General features: G+C 37.0%; 2 protein-coding genes across 5 annotated transcripts; both read left to right on the forward strand.

The window, feature by feature from the left end:
- Positions 1-3,592, forward strand: NDUFB1 (NADH:ubiquinone oxidoreductase subunit B1). Of its 2 annotated transcripts, none has more exons than XM_086748088.1 (3): positions 1-133; positions 1,050-1,194; positions 3,267-3,592. In XM_086748088.1, exons 2-3 carry the CDS (start codon positions 1,055-1,057, stop codon positions 3,301-3,303), a joined length of 177 nt encoding a protein of 58 aa, XP_086604214.1. In that variant the 5' UTR covers positions 1-133; positions 1,050-1,054; the 3' UTR covers positions 3,304-3,592. The 2 variants fall into 2 exon arrangements, with proteins under 2 accessions (XP_086604214.1, XP_086604215.1); XM_086748089.1 differs by having other exon boundaries at positions 5-133; positions 1,053-1,194.
- A 539-nt stretch (positions 3,593-4,131) lies between these two features.
- Positions 4,132-20,065, forward strand: ATXN3 (ataxin 3). 3 transcript variants are annotated; one of them, XM_086748315.1, is made up of 11 exons: positions 4,132-4,173; positions 7,756-7,920; positions 8,459-8,503; positions 9,899-9,984; positions 10,385-10,451; positions 12,838-12,925; positions 13,178-13,310; positions 14,429-14,604; positions 15,017-15,140; positions 15,895-15,983; positions 16,650-20,065. In XM_086748315.1, the coding sequence occupies exons 1-11, from the start codon at positions 4,150-4,152 to the stop codon at positions 16,742-16,744; spliced, it is 1,092 nt and encodes a 363-aa protein (XP_086604441.1). In that variant the 5' UTR covers positions 4,132-4,149; the 3' UTR covers positions 16,745-20,065. The 3 variants fall into 3 exon arrangements, with proteins under 3 accessions (XP_086604441.1, XP_086604442.1, XP_086604443.1); XM_086748317.1 differs by having other exon boundaries at positions 4,143-4,173; positions 7,760-7,920; XM_086748316.1 differs by lacking the exon at positions 8,459-8,503.
- Positions 20,066-22,059: the final 1,994 nt, after the last annotated feature.

The raw sequence follows: 22,059 nt of genomic DNA on the forward strand, positions 1-22,059 counted from the left end.
ACCACGAAGCTGCCAGGGGTGGGGGGTCCTGCTCCCCCTCTCCCTGCGCAGCTGGTGGGCTCTCCCGGCCTGCTCGCACCGCCCATTGCCCTTGGTGTGGCCGCTGTGCGGGGCCCGGTGGCGGCGGGGAGCGGTAACGGCTGGGGCCTGCGGGGGCGGGGTGCGGGAGCAGACGAGGTGGGGTTCCGCGGTACTGGCGGCAGCCTTTCCCTGAACACGGGGTGGGGGAGCCGGGCGGGAGCGCCCCTCAGCCCCGGGGCTCCACGGCTCTCTTGCCCCTGCGGGGGCCGGGCGGGTTCCCAGGCAGGCTGGGGGCGGTGCCTCTCCGCGCCCGGCGCAGCCGGGGCCCTCTCCTGGGTCACTACCGAGAGCGCTGGCCGCGGCCGCCATCGCGGCGGGGAGAGGCCCGCGCCTCCCGGCGAGCAGCTGTCCCGCGGCGGAGGGGCGGGCGGCGGCGTTTGTGCCTGCTCTCCGTAATTAGAGTGTCGTTTTCAGCTTCCAGCTGCATGACTTCCTTGGTCTTATAACCTCCAGCAAGACGCTAATCTGGAAGGCGGTGGGTAGTGAGTTTGGAAAAGGCTCGCTGGATTTTTAGAAATGCCCTTATCTGTCAGTTCCCCACCGAATGTACAGCGTATCGTTCAAGTCTTGTTACAGATAGTAAAGCGTGCGTCCACAGGAGTTTGGGTTATAAATGCGTTTGTAATGTTTTACAGAACAGCACACTTTCATTAGAGTTACTTTAGTGGGTGAATAGAATATTTAAATGGAACTATTTCACCAGGGATATCTTAAATGAGATGTCCTATTTTTCTCCCATTTTAGGATAAAATCCTATTTCCCAGGGCCAAGAGTTAGCCAAGGCTATTTCTACAAAACCCATGTATGGGTTTGAGAACAGCATGTGTCTCATAGGAGGTGTTTGATGGCCCTCATGTTTATTGTGCTGCGTTAGGATCCTAGTAAGTGAGGTTAAAGGTGCTGGGTATGCAACAGTTTCTATGTACAGATTTATCAGTAACTCTTGTCTATTATACTTTTCTTTCTAGCAGCCATGGTGAATTTTGCCCAAGCTGTGCGTGATCACTGGGTTCACATCCTCGTTCCCTTAGGATTTGTGATTGGATGCTATTTGGACAGAAGGAATGATGAAAAACTGTCAGCCTTCAGAAACAAGAGTTTATTATATAGAAGGTCTGTTTTATGATGCCTCTTAAATACTTTTTCCGTTATTTTGCAAAGTACTTCTCTGTTCTTTTTGAGAGTCTTAAGTATGAAAAAAAGATCAGTGATGCTGTCAAAATATTAAAGGGAAGAAAGCCCTAAAAATTTCAGAAACCAGTCATGAAGAGTTTTAGGTCACTAGTGCCCTCTGAAAACTGAGTCATCTTCAGAGTCGTCTTAGTCATGAAAGAAAGGATGTGTAGTTCTATCAGTTTGACATTTTAGTCAAGATATTTGATTTAAAGTAATTGTACCAGTGAATCAAAAGTTGAAAAAATTTTATCTGTGGAAGCAAGGTAAGCAAATGCAGACATTAGTGAACGTAAGGGTGCGCTACGTGAGTTAAAAAATATTAAGTAAACATATTTAATATGCAAATAAATAAGAAAACCTCATGTTGCTAGGAAAAAGTCCTTAACTAAAACTTAACCATTTGCTTTCATTATACTTTGGCCTTTAGGGTGTAGTTAGCTAAGTAAGAAAGTAAGCTTGTGACATAATTCACACTACTGTTATGTTAATTTAGTCTTCACTATGTAGGGATTGTTAGTGCCTAGCACTTTTGATTTTAAAACAAAAGTAGATTTGCAATGCTTCTAATAAAAGTAAAGTAGTAAAATAATAAATGTAAAGAAGTAGAAAGTATGACTTCAAACTTTGCTAGAAAATATTATTTCAAGGAAAACATCTAATATAGTTTGGGGAGGGATTATAAATTAGGCCAGTAGAAAATGTGTGAAAGTGTGTACTTTACAAAATAATGTTAAATGTTTGTTAACTGGAGGAGCAGTTAAACGTATAAAGAGCTATAGAATGTACTTTAATGTAAAAATAAATAACAAGTTAAGGAAATACTTTCTGTAGGTATGAATTTTCTTATTCTCCATGTCCTTTAAGATTCTGCAATGGGAGAATGCAGTGTCTTGCATATTACTGTTATTTGTGAATTAAAAATGGAAATTTGTCTTTTTTGGCTCCTAATTAGTTTTTAATTAACTAATTATTGAATTGAAATAAAATAATCTGGAAAAATAAGGTATTTTCATATTAGTAGAAAAGGCTTTGGCTCTCTCAAGCTTCTTCATCATTAACTGTTGTCAAGTTCTTAGTAATGAAATGTGGAAACCATTATCTTGCTCTCTCTGAAACTTCAGCAGGAAACAAAATGCTTGGATTTTAATTTTCAACTTTTTGGGGGTTTATAGCAAACCTTTGTCTTAAGTTTAAAATTATTGTAGCACTTTTTAAATGATGTGCCTTTCTGAAATAATAACCAAGTTTTGAAAAATTAATGTTTTAAAATGTTTATGTTGGTAACTGCTGTTCCCTGAAGGATGTGATTATATATACACTAATCAGTTTGGGCTTACTGGGTGACTTCTTGGGGAGAATTCAGATAAATCAATGCATTGCCTCGTCTATTTAAGTTCTCCTAATCATGTTTTAGACAATAGGGTTAGTGAAACAGTAGGGAAAATGATCATGCTGCATAGCATGGACCAATAGTAGCAACGTTATTATCAGTTTGCAGGCAGATCCCTTTTTTAGTCTGATCTCACCTAAATTAGTTCTGAGTAAGAAAGTAAATTTATGACATAGTGCACCTCACTGTTACATCAGCACTTCTCTTACTGCAGTTGCTGGTGAAGTTGGGCTGATATTTCAGCATATTGCAAAAATCCCCTCGATTTTCACACCTCGTTCTCTTCTCGCTGAAGTAATGATTTTTTTTTTGTATTTAAAAGAAGTAGAATTTTCCTTTTGGACCCCATTGTGTAAAAAGTGTGTTAACTCCTTAGAGGTCAGGTGTTTTGTGTTTCCATTTAAATTAATGGGAGCTAAGAGGACTCAGTCTGTTGAAGCCTTGGAAAGAGAAGAGGAAGCTTGTCAGTATTGAAAGATTCTTAACTGCCAATGATGGCAAAGTTAAATTTATACATAACTCAAGGTATTGTAGAATAATTAATTACATTTATTAGTAATTATTCTACAAAAAATATCCTAATTTTAGTCTCTTTCCTCTATTTTTTTTTTCCACGCAGAGAGTTGAAGCCTGGTGAAGAAGTTACGTGGAAGTAAAGGCTGCTGATGAAATGGAAAATATTTTCATTTGATTCATTGTCTTCTCTCACATGTTGAAAGAATAGGATTATGGTTTTTATCTTGAGAGAATATGTAAAGGACATCTACAATTCATCAGTGCTTGTTTAATTTCCGATCTTACTTTTTGGAGGATGATAAAATTAGATCACTAATATGTGTCCAAGAATTCAATTAGGCCATAAGTGTTGAGAAACTTGTCCCTGGAAGTCATACTCTGGAGGGAGAAGAATGAATTATCTATTAAAGAAAAACTATGCAAAAATAATTTATGTTGTTACTGATCTGTGTGGTGTGGAATTCATGTATTTACAGCTAACTTGTTCATTTTGTTCCTTCAAAGGAATACTTAACATGGCCTTAGAGTGTCGACGGTTGTTTGGGTTTTTTAATTGAACCCGAACGAGTTTCTTCCCGCCTGTCCCTGGTAGAGGCGTGAGGCAGGGCTGGGGCGGGCAGCTGGTGAGGACGGGAAGGGAACCGGTGCCGCGGGCCGTTAGCTGAGCCCGGTGACGCAGGGAAAGCAGACCTTCCCAAGGCCGGCCGGGGCGTTCGGAGTTCGTGCGGGGAACGGGGGGCGAAGGGGCCGTACCCCTTTGTCTGACGGGCCGGGGCGCTCCCGGCGGGGGGGAGCTGGCGGAGGATCAGCCTGGCGACCTCCTCACCGGCAGGGGGCGCCGCCAGGCTCGGCGCCGGTCTCAGCCGGGTGGCTTAGCTCAGCAGGGGGCCCGCGCGGATTGGCTGCAGCGGGTCGTCGAGCAAGAGGAGGTTTGATTGGCTGGCGCAGTCACATGAGGCGGAGGCTGCTGGCCGTTGACAATAAACATGGAGTCGATCTTCCACGAGCGGGTGAGTGAGGGGCTGGGCCCTGCTGCTCGGGGGTGCCTGTTGGCCGGCGTACGGGGAATTGCGTCGTCAGTTGGTCGTCTGGGGCGAGAGTGCTTTCTCTGAGGAGCTGCTCGGGGCGGCGGCCGGGTCTCCCATCCCTGCGCTGGCCCTGAGGTAGCCCCGGTCCCCAGGGTAGGCTTGGCCCCGGCCTCCCCGGCCGCACTGCTTCTCCCCAGCATCCATGCGGTGGCCGGGTGAGGCAGCGGCTCGGTCTCCTCTGTCTCAGCGGAGAGCTGGGGCCCTCTCGCGCGGCGCTCCCGGTGCCTGTGGCTTGGCTTTGCGGGAAGAGGAAATGTTCCTGGAGATCAAAGAGAGTCAGGGCCGAGCCTCAGCGTTTCGTCTCGCCCCGTGACTGCTCTTCCCGGCCTTTAAAAATGGACCTGAAGTATGGGAAGGTGCAGGCTACAGCTGCTCCTGTTTCTTGAGAGAGAACTCGCGTGGCTGAGAAATGAGCATGAAGATGAGCAGCGACAGGCAGTGTTGTTTCTGTGCTCCCAGACACGTTTCTTCACCTAACCTGGCTTGGTTGGAGTTGTGTAACGAGCAGGAAAGGGAGAGCTGTTAAGGAAATCCTAATTCATGTTCTGTGCTTCTGTGTTTCCTGTTTTGGAGGACAAACCATTCTATGAACCTGCTCTTCAGGGTTTCAGGTTCACAAATACGGGCTATTTGTGCATATGAACAGCTTTAATGCTGTTCAAGTATAATTGTCTTTTTATTTACTTTGCCAATGTCGCTGCACCTTTATTGTGTTAAGAGTAACACTAGTTTTTATATGCTGTTCTAATGCATAATGGTTGGTTTACTTAGCAAATAAAACTATTCTGAAATCCATAGAACCTCAGAAGTATTCTTTCAAACTTGGTTTGGGTAGCAAAACTTGGCAAGCACTGTGGTGTTAAACAGCTGCTGTTCAGAGGATGAGTGTTAGATTTCAGTCATTATGGGCTCTGCTGCAGTGACCTTGGGTTCCAGTCTAGATTTGAAAATTAATTCAAAACAACTAACTTTCTCTTATCTGGCCTAGCCTATCACACAATGAAATGATAACTTTTTAATGACTAAATTGCTTTGTAGTTTAACAACAAAACTCTGCTGAAATTGAAATGACAGAGCATAATACATTCAAACTTAGAAGCTGTAGTTTGTAGTTGCTACAGATTTTGGGGGACAGAGGGTACAGTCTTGGGTGTCTCACATGTGAAACATAACTGCTCCCTGGTAAGTTACTTACACAGTTACAAAGTTACACCTGAATGCCTGTTTTAAATTGGAGTACCAAATATTTTTATCTTGTTATCATTATTATTGTAGGGAAAATTTAACTTGACCTCTGTCTATTTTCTTAAGGGGAGTTTCCACTCACCCCACCCCTGTCAAGTGCACTATCACAGTTCCTATCGAAATATTTAAAGTGCTGCATGTATCTGTCCTCCTTGAATCTGCACACCTCAGATTTACCAGTTAAAAGGTGTGAAAAACATGGTATTTATAAAAGAAATTTAACAATGCGAAGACCTAAGCAATATGGCATTTTTAACAGGGGAATGACAATTGCAGAAAGCAGGACTTAAGGAGCCCCTATACTAGAAGTTGGCACTTTCTTTGATAAGGTACGAGTCGCTGAAAACACTGAAAGCAGGGCAGCAGTTTATATCGGGATAGGTTTCAACAGGAGGTTTTCAGATTAAGGAAGGACGCAGTATTCTCTGCACAAAAAAAAATGGAAGTTAATGTCTGTTAAAAACTGTAAGATCAGTTTTCTTTTCTCTGTTTTGCACTTAATATGTATGAGTTTTGTGAAAATTAATGTTTATTATTTTAAGAGAGAAGTGTACAAATACAGAAATGAAATTCAGATTTAGGAGTGTAATGCAACTAATTTTCAAGGGTATTTTAATATCTCTTTGATTCTAAATCAGTTTCATATAATTATGATGAAGAAATCTGTGATTCTTGAGCAGGTTCTTCTGTTACAGTTTTTATTATATGACCAGCAGCAGGGATGTGGACCCAAAGGGACAGGAGCTGATGTTTAATCTTGAGTTTCTTCTTGTGGGAAGAACATGAGCTGGAGGAGGTTTATGGATTCTGTTGGATCCTGGCTGTACAGCCAGTCTAGCTTTAATAACTCGTTGCTCAATAGAGTGATGAAGCCCTGGGAATGTTCTGTAATCTAGGGTAAAGGGAACTTTCAAGGTTCCTGCTGTAAGGGAGATCATGGGAGATTTGTGCGTATGATTTGTATGAGGCTTTCATGGAAGTTTAGAGAGTATTCCTCCAAGGCATGCTCTTGCGTTCTTAGTTTCTGTGGGTTTGGCAGGAGGGAGGGATCTTCTTTATTTTTGTTGGGGAGTTTAATTTTATTTTTAATAGCATGCATGCACATTAGAGTTTTTAATGTAAATAAAAGTGAGGACTGATTAAAACAAAAGAGAAAAGCAAAATTTTTTTTAAACTGTGATGTCATTTTTTCCTGCACTTTAGTTATTTGTAAAGAAAGGTTGCTTTTCATAGGAAACCGTAATTTCGTTGGTTTATGGTTTGGGGTTTTTTTTAATAAGGCAGTATTTTGTCTGCACTTATGAAAATGGTGAGGCTTGACATGCATTCATTCAGATTAGTTATTTTAAAATTTGTACTACAAAATCATAACTCACATTTCTAATTTATTCATTTTTAATTTGGGTTAAGAGTCTAAAAATGTTATATTACATTTCTATTATCTCCAATGTGCTTGATATGTAACAAAGCATCTGAAGTGTTTTTCATTTAAATGGTTTATGAACAAAAACACATTGTTTAATATGGTGAATTTAATTTTTCTCCTGTTACCTCGTTATTATTATCAGGATTTTAGAACCAGTAGTACTAGCTTATTTTACGCAGTTTCTGTACATAAATTTCATGTGGAAAATTAGTTTTACTGCTCCTCCAGCTCCTAATCACTTTTTTTTTTTGCAATAAACAAATCGGTTATAACGTGAAAAAGGTGAGTAACCTGAAATGAAGGAAAGAAATTCTGTAGATGTGTAGTTTTAAATCTCTCTGAAGTCCTAATGGTCTGCTTTTCTTTAGCCATATGTGGAGAACAGATTGCTGACAGCCACACCTGTCAGGGAAGAAAAGTTGAAAAAAGAATGAGAGAATCTGATGCATAAAACATTTGTAACTGAGGAGTAGAGATCTAAACTGTCTCATTTTCACGTGGTGGTGATTTGGAAGAGGACAGAATCGGTTGTCCTGATGGTTGCAGAGCCTCTGTCTGATTTGGTCATGCCACATTTTTACAGTGTTCTCAAAAAGAACACTTTTACATGAAATTTATTTCCTAGTGTGTGTGTTGGGTTTGTCTTCCCTGTCAAATTGTGGGTTGTATTCTCTAGCTTGCAGTGTAATACATCTGAAGAATGTATGGCATTCTTGGTGAGTGGGGAGGGCAGGAAGTTTGTCAGAATGAAATGAGTCATTTTACAGAGTAAAAGATTAATGTGATTTTTTTGTTGTTGTTGTCTTTGGTATTTTTTTCTCTTCTAATGTTAGCAAGAAGGCTCATTGTGTGCTCAGCACTGTCTGAATAATTTGCTACAAGGGGAATACTTCAGTCCTGTTGAGTTGTCATCTATTGCACAGCAGTTGGATGAGGAAGAAAGAATGAGGATGGCAGAGGGAGGAGTGTCTAGTGAAGAATATAGAACATTTTTACAGGTAAAATCTTCTTAATTTGAAGTTGCTTGATATTTGCCTGAAATCTAATATTGTGTAGCACAGACCTGCTATTGTTGCATGGCTAGAGAAAGTTAATTTCCTAATGCTAAAACTTCTTAAATTTCTAGGCCTTTTCATTCATGCATTTTAAATTAGGCATTTTCAGATGTTAACCAGTACAGCTTTACAATAATTCTACAAAAAGCTACATTATCTTTACCTTACAGGTAGGAAGGTCAGGCATGGCGAGGAGGAGGATCAGCCATTTGTCTTTTGTTTTTGTAAGCCAGTGGCAGATACAGGAACAGAAGTTTCTGTGCCTGTCTGTCCTTTAAGCACTGAGCGTTTCTAATTTAAAGGTTTGAGTTTTTGATTAAAAAGCTTATTTGGGCATTGAAATCAGTCTGACTGACTAGGATGTATTTAGTTGTCGCTTTAAGTATGAGCAGTTACATTTATTTTCAAATCTAAATTATTTCTGACCTTTTATACTTACACCATTTTCCCCTTTTCTCCCTCCCAACCACACACTGAGCAGCAGCCTTCTGTAAATATGGATGATAGTGGATTCTTCTCAATTCAAGTAAGCATGGCTCTGTACTGACAGTTTTTAATTTATGCAATATATATTCTGTCATGTAATTTAAATGGTATCAAGGTTTTAAATCTAGTTTCCAGTTTATAGGCCTAACAGGATTAATTGCTGGACTTCTAAATCTTTAGGGTGTTTTCCATTAAGAGCAGTGACTTGCTCTTCAGTTCTTTCAGTTCATGGGCCCTTAAACACATAGTAGAAGCATAGACTCCTGAACTGTGAAATGAAACCTTGCAATAAGCTTGATTTCTAAGTTGCTTCTTGTGGGCGCTTCAGGTGTAGACCTTGACTCCAGTGAACTACAGGTGAAAAAGCAGACTTGAGATTGTTTTCTCAAACTGTAGACTGTAAAGCCCTTGGCAATGGTTACGGGGTTATCACAGTGATCTGCAGGATGGGAAAAGCTGTGGTATCAGTATTCCAGTTTTTATAACACACTCCAGACATTTCAGAGCTGTGATTTTTCTTCTCTCTCTCTCTCTCTTTTTTTTTTTTTTTTTTTTTTTAAAGAAGCATAATGGAAAAGTAGTTAATAATAAATACTTAGAACAGCAAAAAAAAAAAAAAAAAGGTATTGAACACTAGATTGGGGCTTGTGTCTAGACTAGAACTATAGGCAATGCTTTGCACCTTTGGCTGTTTCCCGAGCTTTCAGAGGTGCTTGTCAATGTTCCAGAATCCCTTGAGAGCCTCTCTTCCTTATGGGACAACAAGGCTGTTTTTCTATTCAGTGAAAAACCATTAACAGTTTGGCATTTCTTGTATTCTTGATTGTGCTGCTTCAATATTGAAGCTGAAAAAAAACCCACTTCCTTATACTCTACTTTTTTTTTTTGTCCTGTCATTGCTTTGCTCACTTGCTACATAGTTGGCTCACTGAAAGGAAGATGAATTGATAATTTAAAATTTCTTACAGCATTACTTCAGATAGCTTTAAAGAGTTATTTTAAGTGTTTGTGCTAATGTACTTGACTGATGCTGTGACAGTCCAGTGGTGCAAAATTTCCAACAGTTACTGGGGAGAAGGATGACATTATATGTAGGGGGGAGGCAGGGCATAGAGAGCAGAGAGATGACTACTTGTGAAGTGTCTGTGGGAGGTGAAGTTACAGCTTTGTCTGGAGGAGTAAGCTTATTAACACATCTCAGTTAAATCCTAGTTTTGTTACTTCCCCTTAGATATAGTGTGCGCATTATGTTTGCGTGTAGATTAATGACAGTTGTGTTTTGAATAATGTGATTCATAGGTTTCTTAGCAATGTTTTGAAATCTAAGTTTTGTGAAAATGGTATAATTGTTTACAGTAGCTAAGATGGTTGCACTGCTTAAATTTAGATTTTACCGATTTGACTCATGAAAAGTTCTTTTGGTTTTTTTTGACAGGTTATAAGCAATGCCTTGAAAGTTTGGGGTTTAGAACTGATCCTCTTCAACAGCCCAGAGTATCAGAGGCTTGGGATCGACCCTATGTAAGACAGTTTTGTTTTTCCACAGAAAATTAGTACTCTTAATCAATGACTTAAACCTTTCTTTAAAATTACTATTTCAAGATCTGTTGTATTCCGATGTTTTTATTATCCTCTCTGTCTTTAATTTTTTCCTTTTGGGGATGCATACGAGCATCTGTCCTCTCTGCTTCCATGATATCTCAGTATCTGTGCCATCACAGGTATATGGATATTTCAGTAATGTTGTCAACTTCCTAAATCTTATAAAAGCAGTATAAGTAGTCTGTAACATCAACAGTTGTATTACTGAAATTTTATTATATAAGTTTAAACTAGTGTTAGAAAAGAACTTAAATATTAATACATACTCCAATATTAGAGTATTAAATTTTATCTATACCTTTTGTTTTTCTTTTTACAGAAATGAAAAGTCATTTATTTGTAATTATAAGGAACACTGGTTTACAGTTCGAAAGTTAGGAAAACAGGTGACATTGTCTTTTTTATTTAAAAATTTACTTCAGAATGGGGGTGGAAAAGTGGTTGCGAGTAGATTATGTGTTGGCCTTTTTGCAAGCTTTTGCTGCAATTTGCTTTAATAGTATCCCGTATTTAAAAAAAAAAAAAAAAGTTATGTCACAACTGTATCACAAAAATACCAGGCAGCTTTTTATGAATGTTAGCCGAGGGAAAGACCCTAGGATCAGTTCCCCAGTGAACCTGTTCTCTAGGGAGCTGCAGCTCTGGTAGAGTCTGTGTGACATCTTAAACTCTTCTTTATTTTCTACATGAAAAAGAGCAGAAAAATTTTATGAGGTGGGGGGAGGGGGAGTCCTAGACGAGGATTTGGATCCCTATAGAATGCAAACTTATTTTAAAGCACTAAATTATTGACATTGTAAAAATAATTTTGCTCATTTAAATGGACATTGTGTAGAAGAAAAAGTTCAACTTTGAAATGTATTAATATTTATGATTGCATGTATTTAAGAGTGTCCATCAGGATAAGACTGGGGAAAGTAGAATCACAACTTTGCACTATTTTAGAAAACTTTCTGAAATAGTTGTATTTTAAGCACGAAATAGTTATTAAAGGTAAGGGATGGCCATACAAGTATATGGAACATATAACTTAAGTCACATTCATGTCCCTTGCTACACCAATGCAGTGTTTTATTTCAGTAGCCAATCATTGTTCTGGATCACACTGCATAAGCTTTTATACAACATAATGGCGTTTGGTTTTTTCTTTTTTTTTTTTTTTTTTTGTCATTGAAAATGTTAAGGAAATAAGCTTTTAGATTCTACAGTAGTGGATAGGAGTTTCTTTACCCATTTTGTTCGTTTTGTGAGTGGTGGCTAGTTATGTTGACATCTAGATTAAATAAAACCCCCAAAATTTAAATTAAAAAAAAAAAAAAGAAAAATCACCTGTGAGTAACCAAACTCTGCTGTTCTGCTTTAGTTTAAAAGTATGGCTTGTGTTTACAGGCAATTTTTCTGTATTTCCTATTGAAAAGGCTGAATGGTCTCTTGAAAGTATCGGAATGTTCTTTATGTGTACAGCCATGTGGAATTTTGTGAGACAGCATTCTAGCCCAAGATATTTTAAGTTGGAGGGGGGATGTCTTTTGCTTGTACAAGTGGATTGTAACCACATTAAGACAATACTAGGTGTCTGTTATATCTAGAGAGTAATGATAAAAGATAGACAAGATGGGCTGGCTTGGATTTCACCTGCTTCTCATCTGTTATAGTTAAAGCAAAATTAGTTTACCAAACCTTCCTCCTCCATACACCCTATTAAAAGTTTGTCTGTAATCTGTACATCGTATTTGTTTACACAGTTTTTTCTTCCCCACTCCTACACTGTTGGTCTTACTACCCTTTCCTGATGACAAAGGGTGTTTTTGACAAATCAAGTGGCTGAATGACAGAATGGTAGATAGTCACTTAACTATATTGCAGGTGAATTATAGTATGGGCCTGACTGCAAGTATATGACTGCATATATGGAAGTTTAGGTAGATAAATGAATTTTTGTGAGAATGGAGATAGAATTCTCCTTCTGCTGGCTGAAATTATGCTTCTTGGTTAAAACTGGATAATGCTGAACAAGTGTGGTATAAAAAAGGTTATTCAGATTGATTGCAATATATTTGGGGTTTTAAAGGTAGAATATTTTATTGTCCATGTTAAATATATTTTCTCTCTAGAAGTATTATAATTGACCAGTTGTCTTCAGGGAATTAGAAATGATCTGTGTATAGTTATCTCAAGTGTCCCCTATTGTAATATTATGCTGTACTATCAGCAATTACATTTGAGCTCACTTTTCTTAATTTTTAAATTAAAAAATTATCTCAGGGAGAAGTAATTGTTTTCAGCATCACTCACTATTAAAGGCAGCATGTTTAATGAAAGTATTTCATGGAAATAATTCAACTGTTGTTTCCTGTATCTGTTAATTTCTTAAGATACAGCATTAACTTACGAAGGGTTTCTTCCTTCATTAGTCTCTGAACAGATCTAAAACTAGAATTAAGCAGAATTTAGAATGATGTCTGAAATAATTCTTCTACCATTATATTTTGACTTATCTGTTTTAATCTGTTTGCCTGGTATCAGTGTTCAGTAATGGGAGAGAGCATGCAGTAATTGCCGTGCTTCAGATTTCCTGTTAGCTGAAGAGTATTTGAAGGGTAACCTTTAGCAGTATAGGTACTGTGCTTCAAAAGATTTTTTTTGGTAATTTATTTTACTGGATTTACTTGGATATTCCATCGTAGCAAATGACCAAAATGTACAGAAATAGATTACCGAGTAATCTTTATGCTAATTTGTTCTCTCAAACCTTTTTTTTCTTAATTACAGTGGTTTAACTTGAACTCTCTCTTGATGGGTCCAGAACTAATATCAGATACATATCTTGCACTTTTCTTGGCTCAATTACAACAGGAAGGTAATAGTAACTTGCAGATGTTAAATCTCATTAATTAAAAGTAGGTAATAATCATTATTTATTAGAACTTAAATATTCAGTTAACTACCCTTAGTTTTATGATTGAAATAGTGAAATAACACAAGTCCTTATAATGAAAGGTAGAGCCGTACATTGTAATAAATTGCACATCATTGCGTTCCATATAGTGTACATTTTAGAGTGTTTATCCATGCACCTTAATGCTGTAGACTTATGATTTATTTTTCTCAGGTTATTCCATATTTGTAGTAAAAGGTGACCTGCCAGACTGTGAGGCTGATCAGCTATTGCAGATGATTCGGGTACAGCAGATGCAGCGACCAAAACTAATTGGCGAAGAGACAGCACAGTTAAGAGATCAGAGGTAAGGTAAATAGAGAGTTCATTTTAATAATGTTCAGTATGATTGGTTTCCATGGTTAATGCCTACATGAAGACAAACCTCTTAAGATGTAATTGTGAGTACCGTTAGTGCAATATGCTTACTACTATTGCACACAGTAAAAGCAAGTTGGTAGAATACAAATTGTGTGTTCTTAAGTGGGCAAAAACAACCTTAATCAGGATTCATTCTTTCCATGTGCGTAAGTGTTGTATAGTGCAGATTTTTAACTTCAAGATTACAATATTTTTCCAATTATAGTAAAATGGGTTAGCAAATCTTACCAACCTATGGTTAATAGTAATCAATCTATAATTAAAACTGGCTTGTGCATTCTGTCATAAGTAGAAAAGAATGAGAAACCCATATCCAAATTCCACATCATGTAAATCGTACGGTATTCCCTTTTGGAATAATTTCAGCGTGAATGTTGTGGTGCTGCTCTGTTGTGATGCATACTAATATAAACCATCCTTGAAAGCCTATGAAGTACTACTTCTGCAATAATTTTATTACATTTTCATAGTTAATAAATTGTATACAGATAAAAAGGCTTAATGTTTTTCAGAGGAATTAGTTCATTATTATTTCTTCCACTTTGTAAAGGTAAACTAATGTTATAAATTGATGGAATAAAAACAAACTACTTGGCATTAACATGGAAAGTGTGTATAGTTGACAGAGGATCTGTTGCTCTAGTGTGGTCATCAAAGCTTCCTAAGAAGGAGACCACATACACTATGTTCTGCTTGTGTAACTGTTTAAAAAGCAATAGGTTCGAATTACATGTATTACTGGTTTTTGTAGCCTTATTGTTTTTGAAGTATTTCCTGTCAAACAGATTCTTGTCAACGTGTGCATGGGTTTAGAGATGTGGTATTTTCAGTTTTATAGCTGCACACAGCAGCTCTTGTGCTTTTTTATGTAGAAATGAAAATATTTGTTTATGTAATGGTTTTTCATAATAGCAAAGTGGTTTTTTCCAAAGTTAAAAAAAAAAAAGTAGAGTTAAATCAGCAGAAAATATTTACTTCAAGTCTCATAGTAAAAGTTAATATCATTTCTCTCTGAATTCTACCATAAATGTATCAATTTCACAGGCTACCCAGAAGTGATATGGACCAAGCAATAGAAGTTAACCATCCTTTTGATGGAAGAGGCATGTTAGATGAAGATGAAGAGAATTTTCAGAGAGCCCTGGCTCTAAGTAGGCAGGAAATTGATATGGAAGATGAAGAAGCTGATCTTCGCAGAGCCATTCAACTCAGCATGCAAGGTGCAGTACTCATCTAAATTTCTCTTATGGTGTTCATGTTGATTATGCCTTAGGCAGTTCCTGAAATCAGTTTGAGTCAGCCACTTTTTCCAGCGTGCATTACCCTCTCTGAAAAGACTGGCTTTGAGGCATGGAAGGACAATCCAGAATTTCCTGTAGCTATCTCCTGTCTGCTTTTTGAAAAGTTGCAACTTTCATGTTAGCATTGGTCATTAGGAAGAGTGGCAGGAGGGAAGGGAAACAGTCCGAAGGTGAGGAGGAGAGATAGTGTCAAGTTAAGTTAACCTAGGTTCTTATTTCTCCAACCAGTCTATTTCTTCCCCTCAAATTTGAAGACATTTTCTTAAGCTATATTTCATTTACTAACTTCATTTTACTATAATTAGTAGGATATGGCATGTTCTGGTTTTAGGTAGTCGTCGAAGTGAGTTCTCGGACTCATTACCACAGAATGTTCCTCAGTTGCCTGACACCAGTCAGACTGACTCCCTTTCTTCAGAAGAACTGCGAAGGAGAAGACAAGCATATTTTGAAAAGTAAAGTAGTTGATAGAAAACTGCATGTGGAAGTAGATATCTTGTTTTTCAGTGCTTTTGGGGCATGGATGGGTTTCTGACTGAGATCCAGCTTAACTTTTATCTCTTAACATGTTTTCCTAACAGTACCTGAATTTTGCTATTCCCAGGTGGTTCCTATGAAGAAAAGAAACCTGTAAATAAGAGGGGATCTGTTAGTAATGCAACATCAGTCTTGTGAAGAAAGAAAACATACATGTTTTAGAAGTATTTTAAATGAAATCTTGTAAACTTCTGTAATTATCTCCCTGAAGAAAAGTATTCTTTTCTTAAGACTTTGCTTCTGGTAACGATGCCTCTAACACGCATCGCATGAAAGTGTTCTAGATGATATTTTACGTTGCTGTTCTGGAGTACCTTCTTAATACATAGTTGGGGTATTGTTGTAGCTTTTCCTTATCTGTCTCCTAGTGATGGAGGAAATAGACTAGGGAGAAATGCTATAAAATGGAGGAGTCAGACTTTGCATGAGAGGATGAGAATGCAGAACATCCGAATTCTGGGAATACAGTAATGTGGCTTTGAATATAATGTTGGGAAGATAGGTGTCTGAAGGTTAGCAGGGTGAAATGATTGAAGAGATTTTAGGTGCAGGGCTCTTACTGTATCAAACAGCATCTGCTTCTCACTCCTGGCCTTCCTTGCAATGAAATAGACTAGATAAGACTCATACTTCTGTTAATGTTATTCTCATATAAATTTATAAAACTTTCAGGCAGCAACAACAGCTACAGCAGCAAGATCGGACCCTGAACCTGCATGATAAGGCAACTCTAAGCTCAAGCACTCCAGAAACTGACCCAGGTATTGTTTTTTAAACTTATTTCCAACACTGAAGTATTTGTCTTTTCACTTTTGTGTTGTACTCGTGTTTCTTAACTTCCCTTGTCTGCCTGCTTTCTCACTCCAGCAGCCATTCAGACTTATATAGCACAGCCATTACTCTTCTTGGCACTGAAGCAAAGGATCACTTTCTTGAAAAGCCTGTTCTGCTTTGAATGTCAATATCCTGTTCCAGAGTGAAGAGCCTCACTATTAGACCATTTGAGTTCTGGCTTTACTTCTTGTTGTTTTGTTTGGCTCAAGCATTACAAATTGTAATCTTTGATGGGATTTGTGCCAACTATTTGTTTTCTAAATAACTTTTAAAGTCGTACGACAGTGTAGTAAACTTGGAGTAATATCTGACAAAATTACTGGAACCAATTTTCAATAGAACATAAGTATGTAGGCCTTACCAGTATTAAGTATTGGTGATCCAAAATTAATGTCTATTACTTGTTACAAACTGACCATTGTGGATGGAAACCTAAGTGGAAAATGTTCAATGATGTTTAAAAAGAAAAACAAAACCACTTTTGGGGGTGGAAACAGGTGAATGTGGACAAAAGGAAAAAAGAAAGCATTTAACTACAGTTAAGAACTAGCTCTGTGTATTTGCTACAACTTATATGCATTTATTTTCTTTAGGAGGTGATATGAGTGAAGAAGACATGCTTCAAGCAGCCATGAATATGTCTCTGGAATCTGTTAGAAACCACTTGAATAAAGAAGAGGAGAAATGACATAACTTTTTTTTTCCTTCTTATTGTCAAAACACTAAGTCTCCATTATAATTTTACTGTGTGGATGTTGCACAAGCAGGGTTCATTTCAGAGTTCTGGAAGCAGGAGTGAAAGGGGAGTTGGGGTCAGAGTTTAGAGGGAATCTGCAAATACAAAAAAGATTGCACTAATTTAGAAAACTGTAGCACTCCTACTACTCTGTTCACTAGAGTAGTTGTATTAAAATTACTTAAACTATTCACATGAACAAAATTAGACATGTTTGCAGCTGTAACTTGCGTTTAAAAAGCAAGTTTAAATGTTTTGAAGAGTTCTGTATAAAATACAAAAGGTGCCGAGAACCAACATCAACTGATTTCCTTCAGTACTAATGGAAAAGTAGATACAGCTAATAAGTTGTGCTCATAAATGACGAAGTTCTTTATAAGAAATCACCTAAACTGGGAGAAAGAATTAAATTCTGTTTATCTTAGATGGTTCATTTTGTGCTTGTTTATTCTGAATGACTTCATGTCAGCTTTTCAGTCCTGCTGTCTGATGTTGAAATGACCCATTCTGCAGGAGAAACGGGAATCCATAACTTTCATACTTTGCAATTAAAGATAAAATCTTAAGTGTATTATTGATTATGATGTTACTCTTGAATTTTTCAGTGACTTCTGACTTTCTGACTCTTTCTGGTTTTACTTTCTGTTCCAACTGTAAAATTTTCAGATCCATGTTTAAAGGAGGCTTTTTGCATTGCCCTATTGGTTTTTTGCAGATAACTTACCTTCTTCGGTTTGGTTTCTTTTTTTTTTTTTTTTTTTTTGTTTTGTTTTGTTATGCTCTTTCTAGTTATGCCACTGTCTTCACTATAAAAGTAGCATATAATCAGTTGGGTTAAACAGGTGTTCTTTTCTACCTCTTCTGGAGTCTTTTCCTCTTTGGGCTCAACCCTTCATTCTGACTTTTCAGTATGAAAGAGCTGTAACTGAGTCTAGGAGAAAGGAGGGGAGGGGATTTAGGTGCCATAAAGTCAGTGCCACACATATAGGGTGCATTCCTGAAGTCTGAAATGACCCCTGTGCAAGTAGCTCTTTTAAGAATGAATATTTATGTCTGTGTGGATGTTCTTTCTGAAATGCTTTTTATGAGCGTCTGTCAGAATGTTGCAGCTTTTTCAGGAATGGCCTTTATTCATGCACCTTACAATTTTTTTATTATGCTGTTTCTGATCCTGAGAAAAATTGAGGAGCAAAGTATGTGAGGTAACTTATTCTCTTGGTTGTAAGACATTTGCTTTGATATCCAGGATGAATGTGTAACAGGGTGACCAAACCCGACTTTCAACTTCAGTGCAACAATTGATATGTTTCATTTTCCTAAATGGTGCTTGAAATACAAATTCTGTTTACATATAAATTATATGGAAGTATGTTGTAGATAGAGTACATAAGTTGTACTCCACTTAATGCATTAACAGTTAGCACAGGCATCGGAAGAATCTTCTGAAGATAACCCCAGATTTCTTTTTCAAAATATTCTAAAGTTATATCATTGCACATTAGTAATGTTTAGTTAAAATTAGTATGAAATTAATGGTAGCTAGATGGAAATATACATTCAGCATCAAGTAGTACTGTGCATGAAAGGGCTCTTAACCTCTCAGTAAAGATTTGTTTACAGCAATGGTTTCTTGAATAGCTTAGGATATTATATTATACATAATTGAACTAAATTCTGTTTTTTTTTACCTGTGCTGAATTTCAACCAGAGTGTCACCAGAACCACTCGTATGTGCAAGACAATACGGATTTTGACATGAGAGAGCACTGTTTTTTAAAAACTGAATTTAAATTTTGTCTTTTTAAAATAATCCTGTCATGCACATTGTAATTAATGTGTAATGTCTCAAATTAATACAGGTAAACAATGGCTTTAAAAGTCCATGTGTGTATGCCATTATGAAATGCTATTATTTTTCAGGATGTAAATTTCTGTTTTCAGTTTAAAATTTATATGAAACTGAAAACAGGAAAGGAATCTGTAAAGCACTGAATTGTTTCTTTGCTCAGCTGTAAATTATCCACAGCTTTAATTTCCCGTCTTTTGTTGTGCCATAAACTGATTCAGAAATAAGACTCTCCTTTTTGTAAATAGGTATAGACTGGCAGTGTGGTAGCAGTTCTTGGAACATGGACCTTTTATCCCCTGTTATAAGAATATAATAAAAAATTATTATTTCTATAGCTATATAGTGTAGCAGCCCTATATTTAAAAAAAAAAAAATCTAAGCCCCTTGAATTGCATTAATTGTACCCTGTGACAATTACATGTTTTTATAATCATTAAAGCATGGAGGTTTGTATTTGAACTTTCATGTTTTAAGTGTTTTAATATGTAAGGAATATAAAGTTACAGTGCTCGAAAAGCGCAACTGTGTCAGTCATTACGAGGCTAACATTATTCCTTTCTGTGTAGAAACATTGTAATTCCACAAATACCAATTTGATTTTCAGGGGAATGTCAAGGTTAGTGAAGTAGGTGTATCTGCCTAGTCGATCAGTTAAGACATAGCAATTTAAGCTACGTACGTTAAATGCACCAAAGGAAAAGACTAATTGCTGACAGTACACACTTTATAACCCAGACCTAAAGTTCAAAATGTGTGGACCTGCCAAGAAGCTGTCAATAAAAAGCCAGTCTCATTTTTTGGTGTGCATTCTTTCAGTGATAAGCAGTTCTCAACGTGGCTGAACTATGCTCATAAAGTGTTTATTAATTTAGAGACTATTTATGGTGTTATCTCTTCTGTCAAGCTGAAGGTTTTTTCCCATGTTGTAGCTTTAGGCCAAAGTCCATTGTAAAGGAGCAGAAAATATTTTTTCTTTTTAATTACCATATGATATTTAAGGGAATTTCATACTTCATTCAACAGGTTTTTACTATCTTACATACAGTGAATGGTCCATGTGTCATAATTTGTGGTGTTTTGCCTATAGAAATCAAAAGGGTAGGGGGAATGAGTGATACTTACATTAAGTATCTTCTAAAATTAGTTCTGTAAGTATAATTCTGTAACATGCTTTTATGGTCTTGTAATGTGGGCAGGAGGAAAAATTGGTGTAATGCAGTCGTGCTTGAATGCAATTCTTGTTAGGCACAGCAAGTTTAAATATGAGCAATATTTTTCTGGGCTTGAAACTAGTCTGCTACAATACTGGCTTCCTCTCCAACACGTGGGCTTCTTGTGCACTTCGAACAGCTTCAGCAAGTGTTTAAATGTACTTTTCAGCTAATGTACTCATTATTTTTCATACTGAATTACTTTGCAGACTACTTAAAAATAACCAATACAAAGTTAAATCTCCAATGTGTTTTCATGTTGGACTACTGCTCCTCTTACAAATTTGTAGAGTGGTGGGGACTTTAAAATAGCTTCTGCACATGCCTAGTATACCATTCTGTTTCTGTATACAATTCTATTTCTGTATCTCAGACAAATACCATCATTTGCCAGCTGCTTTGTTTTATTACAAAATTGACAGGCTTTTAAAAATGAATGTGTTACAGTTTAAAATGTCTGTGAAATTTTCTATTGTTTCAAACATAATGATGAAAATGTACAAATGGTGGCCTTTTTACTAAGAAATATTATGGGGAATTGACTTGGGGAACTCTAGAGCTCAGACTTACAAAGAAGTATTATTGTACAATTCATGTTACCAGCACATACTTTTAAAAGAATGGAAAAAAGAATCCAAGGAAAAGAAAAATTGAAGTGGAAACTGTTTTAAGGGCTTAGATATAATATTAATGTTGCTCACTTAGTAAGCCATTACTGTCCTGCATAAAATATACCCATTCCCCACATACACATAATCAGTTGTTCAAGAACAATGCTTAATACACTTGAACTGGCCCCATCCAAATATTCAATTCCTTAGCTTCAAATTAGTAGCTTGTTTGTGTTGTATCCAGGTTTGCATCTTAAAAGCATGAGCTGTTTTGCAATAAACTTTTTTAATGTGTATACAAACATTTTGCCTTACTTGCATTTCACACATGGAGGGAATGCTTTAGTGTCTAACCTGCCAGTCGTCAAATTCCCCAGTTACAGTTCTTGAGAATGTTAAAGTACACGTGATTTTTCAACTGCTTTTGCCGAATCTAAATATTTTTACTTTATTTTCTGTGTTAAGAAAAGCAAATAATTGTTACTACACTTAGATTTTTTTTTTTAATTTTTTTTTTTTTATCCCCCTGCTCCCAGTATAGCCACTGTGTGAATTCAGGAGGGGAAACTTAGAGAAAGGGTTTGAACAGAAAAGGGATGTGATATTTAAATGCTACCAGACAAAAAAAAAAGGAACTCAAAAACAACAACAAAAAACCCACCTTGATATTGTCTTCAAAGCATGCAAGCACTGCTAAAATTTTATTTTTTGCTACACAAAACCCCATGTATACAAAACAGTGTAGTGTTAGGATTTTGTGTAGGAATATTTTTTTTCATCTCTTGCCTAATAGTTGTGTATTTTAGAAATCATTTTCAGTAATAGATTATTTTTTTTTTTGTCTTGAGACTCTGCTTTCAGTATCTTGTCTTTGGCTCTGCATTCCTATACAGTTTTTGTCTCTATTTTGTGTATATAAAGCCTATAATACTGAAAAGATTAAAAAAAGGAAAGCTGAAATGCTTTGTCATTGTTTTGACTGGAAAATGGCAGTGCTGTTTGATATTTTGAAAATGCTCTCCAAATAGGCACGAATATATATGGTTGTATTTGATATCACTTTTTAAAATAAATATGATTATAGCTTCTAATGTTTCTCTCTTGACTGAGTATTTACATATGTGCATTCCCTTATATGTGGACTGGGCACAGAATCATCAAACATTAAACTCTCATCTCTGATATGAATGGGATTTGCACCAGATGTGTATACACATTATCAGTGGGCTAATCTTCTTTTGCTTATAAAATTTTGTCATCTCTCATGTCTTATCTGTTGATATTCCAGACTTTATGTAAAGACACTCCTGTTAGGAAGAATGTTGGTATAGTAATGCTACATCTTACTAAATTGTATGCTTTCTAATTTTAAAATAAGCTGATATGTCCTGTTTTGCTACCATAATACACATTCTTTCTGTGGCACAATTCACTGTTTTCGTAGCTTTGTCAGTCCATAGAGTATACTGGATTACTTCTGTGTACCTTTATCAACAGCAGATGAAGCCAGTCAGCTAAAAAATGAGTTGCAATGTTAAGCAGTCAGTTTCTAGTTCTTCAAGAGTAGTAATTTTAAAAAGTGGGGGGAAAAAAGCC

The sequence above is a fragment of the Chlamydotis macqueenii genome, chromosome 5, assembly GCF_036417535.1.
Source record: "Chlamydotis macqueenii isolate bChlMac1 chromosome 5, bChlMac1.mat, whole genome shotgun sequence".
Lineage (NCBI taxonomy): Eukaryota > Metazoa > Chordata > Aves > Otidiformes > Otididae > Chlamydotis > Chlamydotis macqueenii.